General features: G+C 43.6%; 1 protein-coding gene across 2 annotated transcripts in view; it reads left to right on the forward strand.

Moving 5' to 3' along the window:
• Positions 1-17,239, forward strand: part of LOC108938540 (collagen alpha-1(V) chain-like) — a 90,771-nt gene that overhangs the window by 37,794 nt on the left and 35,738 nt on the right. For both annotated transcript variants that reach the window (XM_018759125.2, XM_029259534.1), the window contains exons 5-13: positions 5,859-5,990; positions 7,534-7,650; positions 7,924-8,259; positions 8,556-8,966; positions 9,333-9,389; positions 10,614-10,655; positions 12,070-12,132; positions 13,191-13,265; positions 16,424-16,516. In XM_018759125.2, the coding sequence (XP_018614641.2) occupies positions 5,859-5,990; positions 7,534-7,650; positions 7,924-8,259; positions 8,556-8,966; positions 9,333-9,389; positions 10,614-10,655; positions 12,070-12,132; positions 13,191-13,265; positions 16,424-16,516 (1,326 nt within the window). The remainder of the gene's footprint in view (positions 1-5,858; positions 5,991-7,533; positions 7,651-7,923; positions 8,260-8,555; positions 8,967-9,332; positions 9,390-10,613; positions 10,656-12,069; positions 12,133-13,190; positions 13,266-16,423; positions 16,517-17,239) is intronic.

Raw genomic sequence — 17,239 nt, forward strand, 5'->3', positions numbered from 1 at the left:
ACACCTCACTGACACATGATGGTAAAGTCTCGAGACGTGAAAGACATGCTGTCTTTGGGACATTTTAAAGCATCCCTCTGCCTATGTCTGATCTCACAGTAAGTGCAAAGGACTGGAAAGTAGGACACCGGTAATAAAAACAGTCTCTGGGTGCTGGGTTGGGGCCTGAGAGAGACTGCTACATCACGGGCCGCTGACTCACCACCCAAGACATGACAAACAGCCATGATGAGACAATAAGCTCTTTCATCTCCCCATCCCCCTGTGTTTCGCTGCAAATTCTCAAAGGCCTCCTGTTTTGTTTCAAGCGGATGACCGAGGGAGAGGACATCGGGAGGAAGCTCTATACTGGGTCCTTGCTAAAAGCAGATACCCAGACACTGTTGACGGGTATCCTGTGGGGATGCTGTTCCCATCTGGATTTTGTGCTTCTACGGTGTGGTTTGTGTGTTTGCTGCATGGGATTTCCTAAAAGCACTGGATCATCAGTGGAAGGTAGTTCGATTTTGGCACATTTTGAACAAATGCATTCACCTTAGCAGTTAAAATAAGATTGTCCGAAACACCATGGTGGAGCAGAATAAAGGGCTTGTACACCTATACGCCTCACATTGATTGCGTTAAGACTTAGTGCTTGTATTATAATACGTTTCAAAGGTATAAAAGGGATAAAAGTAAAAATTGCAAAGAGGCTTGTTTGTGGAGGTTTTCCAAAAGGTGCTTCAGCATTGTGTGAAATTGCAGTGGATTGGAATATTCATGTGAGTCATTATATATAGTCATGTTGGGGTTCAAATGATGAATATGGAAATTCTTGGTATGTGGTGGTAGACTGGAAAGAGTAAGCAGCCAGAACATACTTGAATTGTTTGTGTACTTAATGGGAAGAATCAAAGCTGGTAGTGTTGGACACAGTGGACACAGTATTGGACACAGTGTTGTGGGCAAAGGTGTGTGCGCACAGAACTTTTTTTAAAGTCCTGGATAATAAATGATTTCAGTATAAAAAGACTTTTCAAGAATCTGGATGTGTGTTATATTTTTGGATTAAGCAAGATTCGTAATTTCCATGTTTTCATAGGTAGCTTTCGCTGGAATGTACTGTCATTCACTAGTACACCCACAGTCCCAGCTAACCCCATCGCCAGTGCTGTTGTTTATACCACTGAGACATTTCTTCTGGGTGATTTTGTCTTTCCTGTTCTCTTTGTATACTCTGAGTTGTATGTCACGTTAGAGAAAAGGCTCTACCAAATGCACCAATGTTAGCGTTACCTGCTACGTGATAGGGCTAGCAGGGCAGGTAAGAAAATGAGCACAACCGGAACGGAAACAAAATTAAAAACAGAAGCAATACAGAAAGTTGAACAAGGCATGAAAATTGCCCATGCTTTATTGTAAGAACTGACAGATTTATTACCATGGTACAGTGTTTTACATGCCACAGCCGTGAGCTAGAAAAGGATATTAGCTGAGTGTAGTTTACATTGGAGAAATAATGGTGCCTTGCAGCTCCTGGGCTGTGTGTGTGGTCAGGTAAGGGTTTGAACCCAGCTCAGTCTGTGCATGCTGATTTGGGTGTCCTCTGGGTGCTCTGTTTCCTCCCATTGTTCGACGAGGTATATCTTTGGAATCAGCGACTATAGATTACCCTCCGTGTCTCGGTTTGTGTTTGTGATTCCCTTGTGATGGACTGATGCACCATCCACGGTGTACCTTGGCTCATGCTCTTCACTTCTGGAATAGACGCCTCTGACAACTGCAGCCCTGTAGTGGAACAAGAAGTTATCAGTGGATGGGTTTTACACAAGGGGGATGCGATGGCGCAGTGGGTTGGACCGGGTCCTGCTCTCCAGTGGGTCTGGGGTTTGAGTCCCGCTTGGGGTGCCTTGTGACGGCCTGGCGTCTCGTCCTGGGTGTGTCCTCTCCCCATCTGGCCTTGCGCCCTGTGTTGCCGGGTAGGCTCCAGTTCCCCGTGACCCCGTATGGGACAGGAGGTTCAGTGTGTGTGTGTGTGTGTGTGTGTGTGTGTTTTTTACACAAGTAAATGTTCACTTTAACACCAAACTTAATTTCAGTCTACTCATAAAATTAATTAATTAATTAATTTAGCTGACAACTTTCTCTGAAGCAACTTGCAATGTTAAGTTACTTAAACGGATGCTTACACACACATTGACGGAGGCCACAGCAAGCCAGAGCCTAACCCGGCAGCACAGGGTATGGGGCCAGGGGACACACCCAGGACAGGACATCACTCCCTCACAAGGCATCCCAGGCAGGACTTGAACCCTAGATCCACCAGTGAGCAGGACCCAGTCAAACCTGCTGCGCCGCTGCGCCACTGCACCCCCCACACTTAGTTTCCTGATGCTTTTCTCCAAAGCAGCTTGCAGTGATAATCTACCTACAATTATTTGCCCATTTGTTCAGCTGGGTAATTTTACTGGAGCAATTTTAGGGTAAGTACCTTGCTCAGCGGTACTACAGCCAGAGGTGAGAGTCAAACTTGCATCTTTGGGTCCAAACACGGAAGCGCTAACACTGCTCTACCAGCCATCCACAATTGTACCTACAATTATTTACCCATTTAGACAACTGGGTAATATTTACGAGAGTAATTTAGGACAAGTACCTTGCTCAAGGGTACGACATCTAGAGTCCAAAGACAGCAGCTCTAACCACTCCATTTCCAACTGCCCCACATTTCCACAGTATGTTTGAAGTGAACATGCCAAGATATTATTTAACTATCAGGATTTAACTGGTTTCTCCACCCTTTTGTACATCCATTTTCTGTAGCGTTTTGCCACAAATCAATAAAGAGTTGTGAAACTATGTTATGGGCCAGGGTTATTTTATTAGCATGCAACGTGAGTTAAACTATAATTGTTCTGGCACATGAGAGACAGAGAAGTTCTGCAAAAACTTTCAGAAAATTGAGTTTTAATATTGCTTTTTTCACATAAGTAGCCTGCTATATACTACTTTGTTACCAGTAAAAATAAAATAAGAGTATTACGTTAGAGTAATGTGGAACATTCATTTGTTGCAGCCTGTTCACCTCAAGGCTTGTGGGTCATGTTGTACACCTAAATTACCTGTCTAGGCTAGGTTGGGAACTTTGGAAAAAGAAACAGAAAATTTCTTAAAGTGATCAGGTAAGGAAAATGTTAGTGTAAGTAACTTGATCTAGGGTCCTACAGGAGGTCATATCTGAAATCAGAAAGCTTTAGGTTTAACCAGCAATATTCCTACCGCCCAGGGGGCGGGGTGGTGCAGTGGGTTGGACCAGGTCCTGCTCTCCGGTGGGTCTGGGGTTCGAGTCCCGCTTGGGGTGCCCTGCGGTGGACTAGCGTCCTGTCCTGGGTGTGTCCCCTCCCCCTCCGGCCTTATGCCCTGTGTTGCCGGGTAGGCTCCGCGACCCTGTGTGGGACAAGCAGTTCTGAAAATGTGTGTGTGTGTGTGTGTGTTCCTACTGCCCCAATTCCTTGTCGTCTGTAGTTCCCTAGAAGGAAAAGGTGTTAAGCATGACTTAAATATGAATGCATTTAGATTATCCCACTAAAATCCGTGAAGCCACAGTTGTAAAATCAATCAATAAATAATGGGTTCTCTTTAGTTAATTATACAGCAATTCCAGTAAACATTAATTGTGAAATAAAGCCCATCCTTTATTAGTTTTGTTGGGAACGAGCTTTGGGGAACAAACAACTTGCTACTGGGTTTAGGGTTTCATTATGCTGTGGATGATGAGTTGTGGGAGTTTGCTTTTGTTGGCACCCGTCAGGAAACTGTGGGATAACAGTCAAGTAAACTTGTTCTGAGCAGAATACACAAAAGACAGTAAATTAATGGAAAATGTGTGTTGTGTGTGTTTTTGTCATTATTTATGACTGTCTCACATTTTTTTAAAGAAACAAAATTCGTGATAATACAAGAACAGAAGGTGAACCTACTGTGGTTCATTGTCCTTGCTGGATCCATGTGCTCAGGTCCTACGTGAGAAACGTGTGAGATATCTTTGAATGATATCCCCCGAGAGGGGGGCATGGTGGCGCGGCGGGTTTGGCCAGTGCCCCCTCTGTGATGGGTCTGGGGCTCGAGTCTTGTTTAGGGTTCCTTGTGGTGGACTGGCGTCCCATTGGGGCTGTGCTCCCCCCACCCTCGGCCCTGCACCCTGTCTTGCCGGACTAGGCTCCGGTTGGCCATGACCCCGCTTGGGACAAGTGGTTATAGACGCTGTGTGTGATATCCTACCTTCTGTGCCATTGGCCCCCAACGCATGAGTTCAGCTAAAATTTTGGCTTTGTCTCTCTCTGAATATGCACAATGCTACCATTTTCCAGTTCTCCATGGTGGTTTGCTGAGATGCCCCGAAGTGGTCTCTTAATTTTTTCCCCTGATCCTGTGTGTCTGGCTTGGTGATGCTGCCGTTTGGTTTGCATGATGCACCGGCCAAGAAATACCAGAGACCGGAAAGCATGTCTCTGGACAGATTGTTCCGTACATTCCCTTGTGAAAGAAGTGCAGTGTGAAAAGCAGTGTAATTGCATTTCCAGACCGCACAGTCATCTTTCTACTGTGTGCAAGTTATAAACAAGAAAGATAAAAAAACATTTTTTTTTGTTTCTTCACTTAGAAGGAGAAAAGACAGCATTTATATTATGTGTGCGTTCTTGCAAATATGTATAAAAAAGCAAACATTTCACTGCAGAGTTGTAGTGTTTGTTAGAGGAACAGCTGGCTCATTTGTGATTTGTATTTACAAGGGTGAACTGCTTTACAGCTGAATTTAATAAACGTATTAATTTTTTTAAATATATCCATTCGGTTTTACTATGGTAATAAGTAAGTTGGCTGAGATACTTCATGTTGAATTCTTGGTTGAAAGCATGAAAGTAAAGCTACAGATGATTCAAAACCAAGGCTTAAACTGTAGATGCTATGTGTATGTGTATAAGCTTTTATATGTGTGTCTGAGTGTGTGTGTGTGTGGACATGTGGTCTTGTGTGTGTGTGTATGTGTTTGTCAATGCTTGCCATCTTTTGATTTGTTGTTCTTGGATGTAAAGAATTAATAGCATTTAGAAAGCTGGAATTTGGTATTTTCCAGCCGTGTCTTGCCCACAGCTTTTTCTTCCCGCAGCTGCTTTGTTTTGGAGAATGTGGATGTGGACGGATTTCTGCATGTTCTCCTTCAACTGTTTACTCATGCGCTAGTCAACTTGACCTCTTAACTGCCACTCGATGGAAACCATACATCATTCTTTTCAGCAGAAGTTAAAGTTTCAAAGTTCTGCATCTCGAGTAAAAATGTTCTTGTAAATTATTCAAATGCATGAGGCTGGGTGAAATCGATGTGTTACATTGTGTAGTGCTGGATTTGGGTTCTTGTGAATTATAAGAGAACTTGTTTTTCTACTGTGCCTGATGTTTGCCCCTTTTGCAGAATGATCCTGTTTTCTTTCTGGATGGAACACTCTGTGAATAACAGAGTGTGCCCTGTGAAATGTACAGCTCAAATTTCCTCATATGTTATGAATTGTTTCACTGAGCAAATGTTGTTTTATCTTTTTCTCTGAATCAGAGAATTTCTCTGATCCTGTGAAATTTGTTGGGCTCAGGGTTCTTTATCCTAGCTACAGATATCAGTGCCAAGCATTTGGATTTGCTTTAATGTCATAATATCAGTTTATACTGACTGAGCTGGGATGAAGTCGCTATTACCGGTATAGATAGCAAGGGTGTTTATCCAAGTGCTGCAGACTAGAATATATAATTCAGAGGGACGTCACTGGCTGAGGCAAGCTGATCTTTGACGCTTTTAAGTGTGTTGGTGCTTTTCCCATACATAGGGAGATATTCAACAGCTGATGATTGCTACTGATCACCGGGCGGCCTATGATTACTGTGAGCACTACAGCCCTGACTGTGAGGTTCCTGTCCCAGATGCACACCAGAACCAAGACCCAAACCCAGATGTTTATGTAAGTACCTCACAAGGTGGTCTGCCCATTAAGCAAATGAAAAGTCAATGCTTGAGCAGACGTGTAAGTATCTTTATGTCGAGTCGGGGTTCCTGGAAATTTTGGGCATAAAGCTGACTTGCTCCCAAAATGTTCCAAATACAGTCAAAGTGAAACGTTTGAGTACACTTGGACAATACTTGTTGGAGCACTTGGGAAAAGTCAACGTGAAGGGACTCTTTGTCTCCAGGAATTGCTGGAGAAGAGCTGACCTGTGTTCACTAAATGCCCCATATTTAAAAGCAACTAGATTCCAGCAAGTGTCAAAAAAAAACTTTCAACTGATAGCGTTTGTTGAATCCAAATAGTCTGTCAATCGCATGTGGGGTTCATTCCTCATACAATATAATTGCAAGCAACACAAGTTATATGTAAATTCCATCATGTAAAGCCATCTTTAGGCAGATTTTTTTCTCTGAAGTTAGGACCACTTTCGAAATTGTCTGGTGTAGGACAGTGAAGTAGGAATAATTCAGTCCGAAAGAGACCCTGTTCAGATTTCGTTTCTGTGGTTCAAGAATGAAAATGTGTGGGGTTAGCAGAAAATGTCTGTAGTGGAATCAGTTTTCTCCACAGACTCCTTTTCATTCCACTGCTGCGCTCAATGTCAGATACACACTTTTCACAGGAACTTGTGCTGGCCTCACAGGGACTGGTCAGTGTAATTATGCTAAGATTGAGTACAGCTGGATGGCAAAAGAACATCTGAGCTTTTGTGAGACAGAAATGGAGGAGCTGGAAGACTAATGCAAATTTTCAACATACAGCTTCTAAATTCACGCCTTGGTTTTGAAAGAAAATGGATTAAAGTCTGTTGTTGTCAGCTGGCTCTGTTATCAGATGCATAATGTTTGACAGCAGTAAAGTCATTCGGCTCCCTAATTTGTTGAAATCGACTTTAAGTATTATCGTTTACTCATTTACGCCTTTCTGTAATCTGCTCCCAGTGTTAGGTTTGAATACTATGTTACATTCAATCATTAACCCATGTACATACGATTGCAATTTTTACTGTATCAATTACTGTATCAGTACCTTGCTCAAGGGTACTACAGTGGGAGTGGGCATTTGAACCAAGGTCTTTTGATTATGCAGAGATACTTGTTCAATATCATTTATTTGACTTTTGAATGAAATGTTCTATAATTTGGCAATGTTATAACAAATTTGGCAAGACATAATGACAACTAAAGACATACAGAAAATTCTGGAACAAAATTATATTTAGTCAGTATCACAGAGAAAAGGAAAAGTCTTCTTTAGCCGTTTTTGAACTGGTTGCAAAAACAGCTGTTGAAGTGTTTTGGAACTAGTTTGAACAAATGGTAAATGAGACTCTTTAATGGTCTACAATAACAGTCCCACTATAAACTTTACTTCATTACATGATACAAAAATAATTGATTTATCTTAGTTATTTTTACCTCTCAGAAAAGAAGGGAAAAATATAATTGCATTATACAGCTTGATACATGTGATTATTTGCTTCTTCTCCTGGGCTCAGGGCACTGAGGATGACAGTTACTACAATTACCCTGAGTATGAGTACATAGATGAAAATGAATTTGAGCCTACCCCCACCATCGACAAGGCAGCAGGGCCAATAACCAAGGAAGAAAAGGTCTGGATTTTTGCACTTTTCTCCTCTATCTCCTGTCTACACACTTCTTTCTGTAATCACTGTCTCTGTGTTCATTGTTTTTTAATAAATCTAAGAGTACTGCCATAACCAAACAATGTATTGTTGTTTTCTTTTCCATCCTTGGGGTCTCCAGCCAACACCAGGCCAGAATTGTCTTACTCAATATCAATGCAAAGAGAGAAAGAGGCAAAAAATCATACTGCTTGAAATAATTTTGTATTCTGTGGGATATTCTGATGTTGTTTGTGTCAGGTGGTGTCTACAGCAAGGACCAGGACTGTGGTGAGGGAGGGCACCTCAGAAGACTCTTATGATAACATCCCTGATGAAGGGAAGTATGACAGTGAAGCTTACTATGAACATTACTACGATGAGTCTACGAAATCCCCAGACAAGACAGTCACCATCAGAGGGAGTTTGGAACATAGTACAGGAACAGGTATCAGCGTGGACCTGGGGCTCGAAGGCAAGGTTGATGTGGCGCTCGGAGGCAATGTGGACCTGGGACTCGGAAACAAAGCCGACCTGGAAAAGATCAGCACAGACGATGGTCGCGCATCCGTCACTGCCACATCGAATAGTACGGAGGTAAGTGATATAATAATCATCGTTTTCTGTCACTTTTTACGTGTGCAAGCCTTTAAAATAAATTACTATATATTTGGAGCATAACATTTATTGACAAAACTTTTTTTTGGATGCAATGTCGCTATTGACTAGGTTTACTACTTGTGAACGTTCTGGATATTACTGTCCACTGTGTAACATATTCAAGGTTTTTAGCTACTTCTGAAAGTTACAAGAAATAGTTACACACATTTTTTCCAGTTACATTTATAGTAAGAACTGACTTCAACAGTGGAGCTGCCTGTGTCTCTTTGCAGACTGATAGCTACGGCGACGTTTACGGCCAAGAGTATTATTACCACTATGACAAAGAGGACTACAATGACGGAAGCTCTCGGGGTGGAAGCAGCTCTTCCTCAAACAGCTCCTCAAGCAGTTCATCCAGCTCAGGCAGTGGATCGGTTGTCAGTGGAGGATCAGCAAGCAGTGTGGGTGGGGCATCTCGTGAGGCTGGTGGAGCCGCTGGTGCTGGTGGAAGTTCTACAAGCACCGGGGGTGATCATGGTGCTGCTGGTGAAGCAGATTATACAGACCTATATGGCTTCAAGGAGGAATCCATTACAGACTACGATGACACAGACATAAAAGGGATTTACGATGTTTACCCGGATTACGCTGACCCGGAGGAAAAGTTGCTACCTGCTGAGAAGGATGAATATTTTGGAGAGGTACGGCCCTAGCTTTTTGCATTTTTTTGACTTCATGTGTTTAGTCCTATTTTCTTGATCTTCTTTCTGTGTAGCTACCGTATATTAACTCATTTAAGATGACACCTTTTTCCTAAGTAGCTTGCAGTGTTGAGTTACCTGCAATTATTTACCCACTTATACAGCTGGGCAGTTCTACTGGAACAATTTACAGTAAGTACTTTGCTCAAGGCTACTACAGCTGGAGGCTGGATTGGAACCTCTGATGGCAGCTGCTGTAATTCTTTTCTATCAGCTGCACCCAACATGAACATCTCTGAAGAAGGGAGTTTGAGTAGGTTACAAAGGAACAACATAAAAATGACAATTTCTCCATTTTTTTTGCAGGTTGACGGTTTTAGGGGAGAAAAGGGACAGAAGGGAGAGCCTGCTATCATTGAGCCTGTGAGCATTATTTCCTTGAACACACACACACACACACACACACACACACACACACACACACACACACACACACACACACACACGCAGGCACAAACTGTTTAATTGTAGCTGACATCATCTCTGGCTATGCTGATGCTTGAAACGATTTGTCAGATTGCCTCATTGCTGGATTTTGAAACATCCTTCCTGGCCAAAGAGAGAAAAGAGCAATATAATAAATACAGAGAAAGGCCAGCTGTTAAGATTGGGCACAAGTGTTGTTTTCCAGGATTTGAAACTGTAGAATGTAGATTGGCCAAATATGTGACCAGTTGCTAGAGAAACAATCTTGTAGAGCTGGTATACCTTGCTCAGCATGTGATGTCTCTGAGGATGTGATCCCAGACAGAACTACTCTAACTGAGCTCTAACATTCGTCTATCAGCAGTTTTAATTCATCAGACCTATTTTGTACATGCAGCCATTAATTTTTTATTACTGCTTTCTTTGATTTTCCTTCGCAGTTGAAAGGTTCTGCCCTGTTGACTTAGTGGTAGATTTACACAACAGAAAGTGCCCAGAGACCACACACATATGAAACGGGACAGTTAGACAGTTGCTTTGTTTGTTGTTATGAACGGCCACATCATTGTAAATGTCTGTCTGGAACGCTTGGAGCCATTATTGTCTGTCTTTCCAATTTCATCACATGCCAGAAGAATTATTATAACAATTGCAGTATATGTATTTATTTATTTACCAGGTGATTTCACCTAAAAGATCATACGGTTTTACTGTTTTACATTTTTCAAAGGATGATTTAGTGCTAATTTCCTGCACCTAGTTGGACTGCACCGATTCGGTTCTTCACGAACCATTTTACCAGCCGAAGCCGTACGCACAAATGACACACCCCCTGAGCAAGCATAGAGTTTTGTGACAGCCACCACACAGCCAGGTTGGAACATCAGCTCCAGAGCCACGAGATGAGTAGAACCTGACTCCCGGCCAGTTGGAATAGGACTGCAGGCAGAATAAAACAAAGGGAAGTGCTGTCGCTGTGGCGCCAGGAGTGATGGGCCTGCCCCGAGGTCACCTAAACGATTGCTGTTGCTTGTGGGGGCCCTTTTTCTACCTATCAAAGACAGTAATCTGATCATTTGCTCTTCCACCTTATCCCTCCCCAGAGGCACATGAATCACCTTTCTGATGTGTCTAAACAGCACTTGTTTGGATGTGTTGCAGGGAATGCTTGTCGAAGGTCCTCCTGGTCCTGAAGGCCCTGCTGTAAGTTTCTGCTCTCTGTCCCTCTTTTATATTTTCCCTTCCTTTATGTTTTCCCTGGAATGTACTGTAAGAAGGCAAATTTGCATACAGCTGTTGTCACTCTTTTCTCTCTGTGTCTCCAATAAAATATAAAAATGTTGAAAAGGTAGCTGAACCTTTTTGGCTTGTTCTTTAACTGAAAATAAGACGGTTAACAACTTTTTTCTACGCAGAGAGTGAAATAGTTGATGACTAATATCTCTCCACAGTTACTCTGCAATTACAGTCGACCCTCGATATTCCCAAGGGGCTGGGGCACAGCCCCCTCACGAATCCGAAAATTCCCAAATCCAACAATTCAGCCTTTTCTTCTAGGGTCTTCACTTTTTCCTGTCTCTTAGCATCACTTCCTGAAGCTTTAGGAGCACTACGCTTTGGACCCATGGCTACAGTTGAAAGTTTCTTGCACAAAATTCACTGCAAACTGCTGTGAGAAACGCGAGATGAAACAGCCACTTCGATCGCTGCGAAACAAACACAGTTTTGTTTAAGCTTTGCTGTGTGTGTCATCTGCAGTTTTTTTGCATTAGGCAGCAAAACTCAAAAAATACACACACACACATTCTCAGAACCGCTTGTCCCATACGGGGTCACGGGGAACCGGCGCCTAACCCGGCAACTCAGGGCGTAAGGCTGGAGGGGGAGGGGACACACCCAGGACGGGACGCCAGTCCGTCGCAAGGCACCCCAAGCGGGACTCGAACCCCAGACCCACCGGAGAGCAGGACTGTGGTCCAACCCACTGCGCCACCGCACCCCCCCTCAAAAAATATCTTTTTCTAATAATTTTTTGTACTGTGTACAGTACTGCATTCATAGTAATGCGGAATAAAAATACAGTAGAATAATAACGCACATATTATGAGCTTTTACGAATTGCTGAATGTTTACATTTTCTAGCCTGCGACCGTCTTCTGCCAGGTTGCAAAAATCCAAAAAAAATTCCCGTTTAATTATTGAAGACCAACTCGCGAATAATCAAATTCGCGAACATGAAACTTACATGAATTTGGAGGGCAGACTGTACTTTGCATGTGCCTAGTGAGGCAAATTTCCTTTTATTTTGGCATAGACATTTCCATCAATGATCCAGTCGAGTGGCAGAAGGTGTAACACAATGAAGTGAGAGCAGGCATCCCCTTGGGATCTGAGGAGAGGCACTTGTATGCTTATAGTATAACATGCTCTTTCTTGTGTGGTGTTTGACCCCCGAGGTGTTGCAAAAAATGAAATAAGACCTTACTCACCTGCCATAAGCAGCATTAAAAATGAACAGAGAAAAGGATTAGAGTTGATTTGTAATGTGTGGCTCAAAAATGCTGACACCAACTCATGAACTCCATTTGTGTGAAATTAGTTGTGATGTCATCTGCAGGGTCTGCCCGGCCCGACTGGTCCTGCTGGCTCCCCTGGCCCTGCTGGAGAACCTGGAGAGAGGGTAAGTACAGCCTTGATATAACGTGGAGGTCAACTGCAAAGGAAAGTTATAGCAAAATTCCTCATAGTGTCCAAATAGTTCATATGGCCCAGAGAACCTTCTGTTGATTTCCAAAGCATACCCTAAGGGTTTCCAGCATACTGCCTGAATTAGGACATACGTTTGTGTTTCTGTACTCTCAGAGTTGTCACACACAACAGTTTTTTTACACTGATTGAACTCTTCTGGCCTGGTATGGTTTTCTTAATGACGTCTCCCTTTCTGGTGGATTTTTTGCTTCCTGTCTGCATCGTAACCCTCTTAATCACCCCTCTTTACTCGGACGGGGAGAAGACCCTGGGGCCTGAACCAACTGATGCATGATAAAGAGATCAGCTTATCCTTCCTTTATTATTTGTCATTATGGAGACAGAGGTAATAGCGGTCATGGTGAGGAGGAAATGAGGGAATCTCATTTTCACTATTAATTATCATGGTCAGGCACATTTTCATTGTGTTCGTGATCATGGTGAAGATTGAGCCTCACTCTCATCGTGTTAGTCATCACAGTGGAGAGGAAAGCTCTTTCCACGGTCAGGGATCATCAGGTGAGAAGAAGTTTATTCTCAGTGTCAGTTACAATTAGGAAGAGAGAGCCTCGTTCTGGTGTCCGTGGTGACTAGAGGGAGAAGCTCATTTACATTTCCAGTGATCGTTATGGAGAGAGAGGCTCGACCCCCTTCTGTCAGTGACCATTTGTTGAAGAGAAGTTTATCCTTATTGTCCGTAATCTCTACTGAGACAAGGCTTATGCTTTGCCAGTGATATAGAGCAAGTCATTCTCATTTTGTCAGTGAAGACAGTCTTGTTTTAAGAGGAATGCTCAGCACCGTTGTTTGACTCTGTCTACTTCAGATCTAGAAATGCCAAAAGGATCACTTATTTTCATTTATTTATTCATTTATGTTGCAGCAATACAGTTATAAGGTTTTTTTTTTTTTTTTTTCTTTTTCTCTGCATGTGACCAGACCAAGCCTTCCTGAATCATAACATGTGTGAATGCTTTTGCCTTTTCACAGGGCCCCCATGGGCGCCCAGGCCTTCCCGGTGCTGATGGTCTGCCAGGACCTCCCGGGACGGTTTTGATGCTGCCTGTAAGTAAATACATACCGTAGCAAAAGTGCCTTGTTTATTGTCTTTCTCTGACGCCTGGGAAAAATAAGTCTTTGAAGCATAAACATATGTATTTCTCCCAATAGTCTGCTTGGCTTTTATAGAGTTGTACGTAATTAAATGTGTTTTGGAAAATGACACTTGGGCCCGTGTTTATCGTTTCTCAGAAATATTGTCCTGTATGCAGTTGCCATCCTCACTGTGTGTTTAGATCTCCTTGTCCTTAATGCTTAAATTGATGTTAGCACACTGACAGGCGTCTTTGGTCCCGGACAGTTCAGCGAAGCAATTTGTTCACAGAATTTAGGGAGTTTCCTCAATGCTTTCGCGTCCGGTAATCCTGCAAAATGCTTCCACCTGCTGTTTGTGAAGAGTAACTGAAGTCCACTTGCAAGGGCGGTGGAATCTGTGCAGAGATGCGTATGACACATTATGCTATCTCTGGGGCTCACAGCAGTTGTCCGATGTCACGCTGACATTTTCGTAACCGGGTAGGCTGCGCTTCCCGTGTGAGAAAGTGATAAATGGACACTGTTAGCCCACATTACATGCGCCTCCGTTGGAGCCAGGGGCTGCTGTAGAACTCATTTCAGCGTTTTATTAATTTACCACGTGGCTTGGGAATGCAACGCCTGGTTAATTTTACAGAATTCCTTCTTATCCTGCAGTCATGTTTCAAAAGTGCGTGTTTCAGAAGGAAAGAAAACATGAGACGAAATAATGGATGGGTAAAGTTTCAGTAGTCTGGAACTCCCACATGATCACCTCTCACCCCTTGCTCCCCTGAGTGTAAAATACTACGGGGGTCCTGCCAAGTTTGAGTCCGGAGCTTACGAGGAAATTCTCCGGAATTTTATTTCTTCTTGCTCTTCTCACACGATTTGATTCGACGAGCATTGCTCTTGCTCTTGAGCGACAGGAATTGATGGGATGTCCCAAGGAGCAGCAGGGGCCGTAGTGGTTAGTCCTGCTGCCTTTGGACTCAGAAGTATGAATCCCCCTCCTGCTGTAGGGCCCTTGGTCAAGGTACTTACTCTGAGTCGCACTAGTAAAAACTACCCAGCTTATTAAATGGGTTGATAATTGTAAGTAGCTTAACTGTGTAAATCGCTTTGGAGCAAAGTGTCAGCTGAGTAAATGTAAGCATGGCTCTTGGTGGGACTGAGTAAATGCCTGTCAGTCAGGAGCGCGCTGGCTCAGTTGGGACTAGTTTGTGATCAAGTTGGGAAGAGAGGATATTCTGTTGCTCTTGAAGTGCTTCTTGCTGTGGGGTTTTTACTGCCAGGCCAGGCTGACAGGTGGGGGCTCACCAGAGACGTACAGTACGTGCCTCTCAAACACTCGGCGCTGGTTCCAAGCACACCGCAGAAGGACATCAGTGATGTCAAGGCACGTCCTTCTGTGTTTGTTCCTCATAATGTCTCAGCGATTTCTAAAAGGCATTCTCGGCAACTCCCACAAGTAAATATCACCATCTGTAGTGCAAATGGTGTTTGCCAGGGGTCACCATTGTGTTTGTTTGATGATGAAACTGAGCACATTTACATGGAAATGAGTCGCATGCTGGAAACTTTGGATGCTCATTTTGATCTATTTCGATGTTTCGCTGTCAGCGACTTGTGTCCACGTGGTGTGTGTCGAGGTCATTCGGAGTCCTTGATCGAGAAGAAGCCTGTGATGAAAAAGCGGGAACACCTGAATGAAAAATGTAATTAAATGGAAGCACATCTGTTGTACCTTTGTGATCAGTTTTGATTCAGTCAGATGCTTACCTGCCAGCCAGTTGCAGTTTTTGCCAGTCAACACACTTTGTGCTATGATCATTTATGGTCTACGGTCAGAACTAAATGTTTGGCTAATCTGCAAAAGCCTGTAGCCGAGGTTTATGAACAGAATCCACTTTCTGCTCGTGTGACTGATGTAATTCCAGCACCAGCCCAGCTCCCCAGAGGTGCAAATTTATTTATTTTTTCGGTGTGTTTGGCAGCTGAACATGCAGTGTCATAAGCTGTAATGAAATGTGCCACACGCTCTCTATTCCAGAGAAGAAAAAAAACAAGTTCAGCAGAGCAGTAAATGATTTTGATGTTCATGTGCCCTGTGTCTCATGTGAACTGCCTTCACATTGCCTCTGTGATGGCGGGATCAGCAGAGGATACTGGGGCACGCCGGCTAGATGGGGGCAATTGCAGCGCAGAGTGAGGTTGCTGGACCAATCTGGGCTTGCGTGCAGTCAGCTGAAAACCAAAAAGGAAACAAAGCAGTGCGGTTAGAAAAGATGCAAAGAGGGTTGATGAGCTTCAGAAAGTGTGACAAGATAGTTAGAATCTGAAAGGCTTCCTTTATCTATTTGTTTCTTAGTTTGCATGGGATCAAGGTGTCCTGACCAGTCCTTTCACCCTGGTGAAAGCTCTCTCTAACAGTCTTTTTTTTTCACCAATTTTGAATACAATGCCCCCAAAGCCCTTATATTAGTGAGGACATTTAATGTACTGTGTGGATGTAGCCAGCAGGCGGCACCACACACCGTGAGTAGAAGTGGTGTGTACGCAGAGGCCCACCGCAGCAGTGATACCGATACAGAGATGAAGTGTAGCAGTGATGCTCTTTGGGTTGTGTCTCTTCCTTTTATCACAGGAACGCAGCACAGCTTAGCTTCTGGGTCAGGATCCATCTATATATGCTTGCAGATTTGGAGATCAACTTTTAGACTGTAATCTTCAGTCTCATGTCTGCCACGACTGGGAGCTGCAATGACGTCGCTAAGGCACTGCTCTTTAATTAAAACAATATACTGGAGGCATATGACTCCAAAAGATGACAGGTTCCTCTTATTGTCTCTAGCAGCTTTTTCATCTGCAGCCAGGTTAGTTCAAATCAGAGCCAGTACAACAAGCCAACAGATGAAACGAAAAGGTGGCAGAGGACCGGAGATGATGCCATGTCCGATGGATGAGAAGCCATACAAATGTGGAAGGGGAAATCACACCATAAGCACTTGTGTGTTGTTTCTTAGAAGAAAAAAGAAAACAAAACAGAGCCTTAGCTTTTTTTCCCCTGGAGTGAGTTCCTTTTATCCTTTTTTGACTGTCATCTCTTGCTTGCGTGTAAGCCCCTCTCCGGCTCCTCTGTCTGACAGTTCCGGTTCAGCGCAGGCGGGGACTCCGGTCAGAAGGGACCCGCTGTCTCAGCACAGGAATCACAGATGCAAGCCCTCATGCAGCAAGCCAGGGTGAGTACCCTGTCCAGGGCTCTGCAAAGGCACATACGATGTGGTGACAAATGCACTCACATCCTCACACTCACACACACGTAGATGTGCTTGTAAATACGGCCACACACCAACAAACACGCAAATCAACTTTGCAAACACAGTGGTACCCAGATACATTTGCCGATACGGTGACATACGATAACAGCACGGATAAGAGCGTGCGTGCGGTGCCAGTGAAAGGTTCGAGTATACCTGCTGGAAACCAGTTTTTCTTCACAAGACATTCAGTCAATAAATTTGACCGGGAAACCAGCTCACGTGTCTTCCCAGCTCTTCGGCTACAATAGCCTGAGACATACGCAGGATACTTGCGTGTTGCTTTCCTCTTACTCTTCTGTCCAGTTCATTCCGTACAGCTGTTGCTCAGGTTTACTCAGTCTTTTGACTCATGCTGTATGGTCACACAGCAAAAATACACATGTGTACACACAAACCTCCAAGTACTGCAGCTGTGCACAAAGAGGCACAGACATTGTAAGTCACAAAGACACAGATTTGTAACAGACACACATAAGATGTTGGCTCCACGCAGAGATGAGCCTTTAGAAATGGACAGAGGAAGCTCAAAGAGGGCATATATGCTAACATATGTAAAGAAAAGCTGATTTTTGGAACTACAGTCATGCAGAGACATTGTTCTTGTCCAAAGCGAATGGCAACCCTGAAGGAGAGAATCTGAGG

The sequence above is a fragment of the Scleropages formosus genome, chromosome 17, assembly GCF_900964775.1.
Source record: "Scleropages formosus chromosome 17, fSclFor1.1, whole genome shotgun sequence".
Lineage (NCBI taxonomy): Eukaryota > Metazoa > Chordata > Actinopteri > Osteoglossiformes > Osteoglossidae > Scleropages > Scleropages formosus.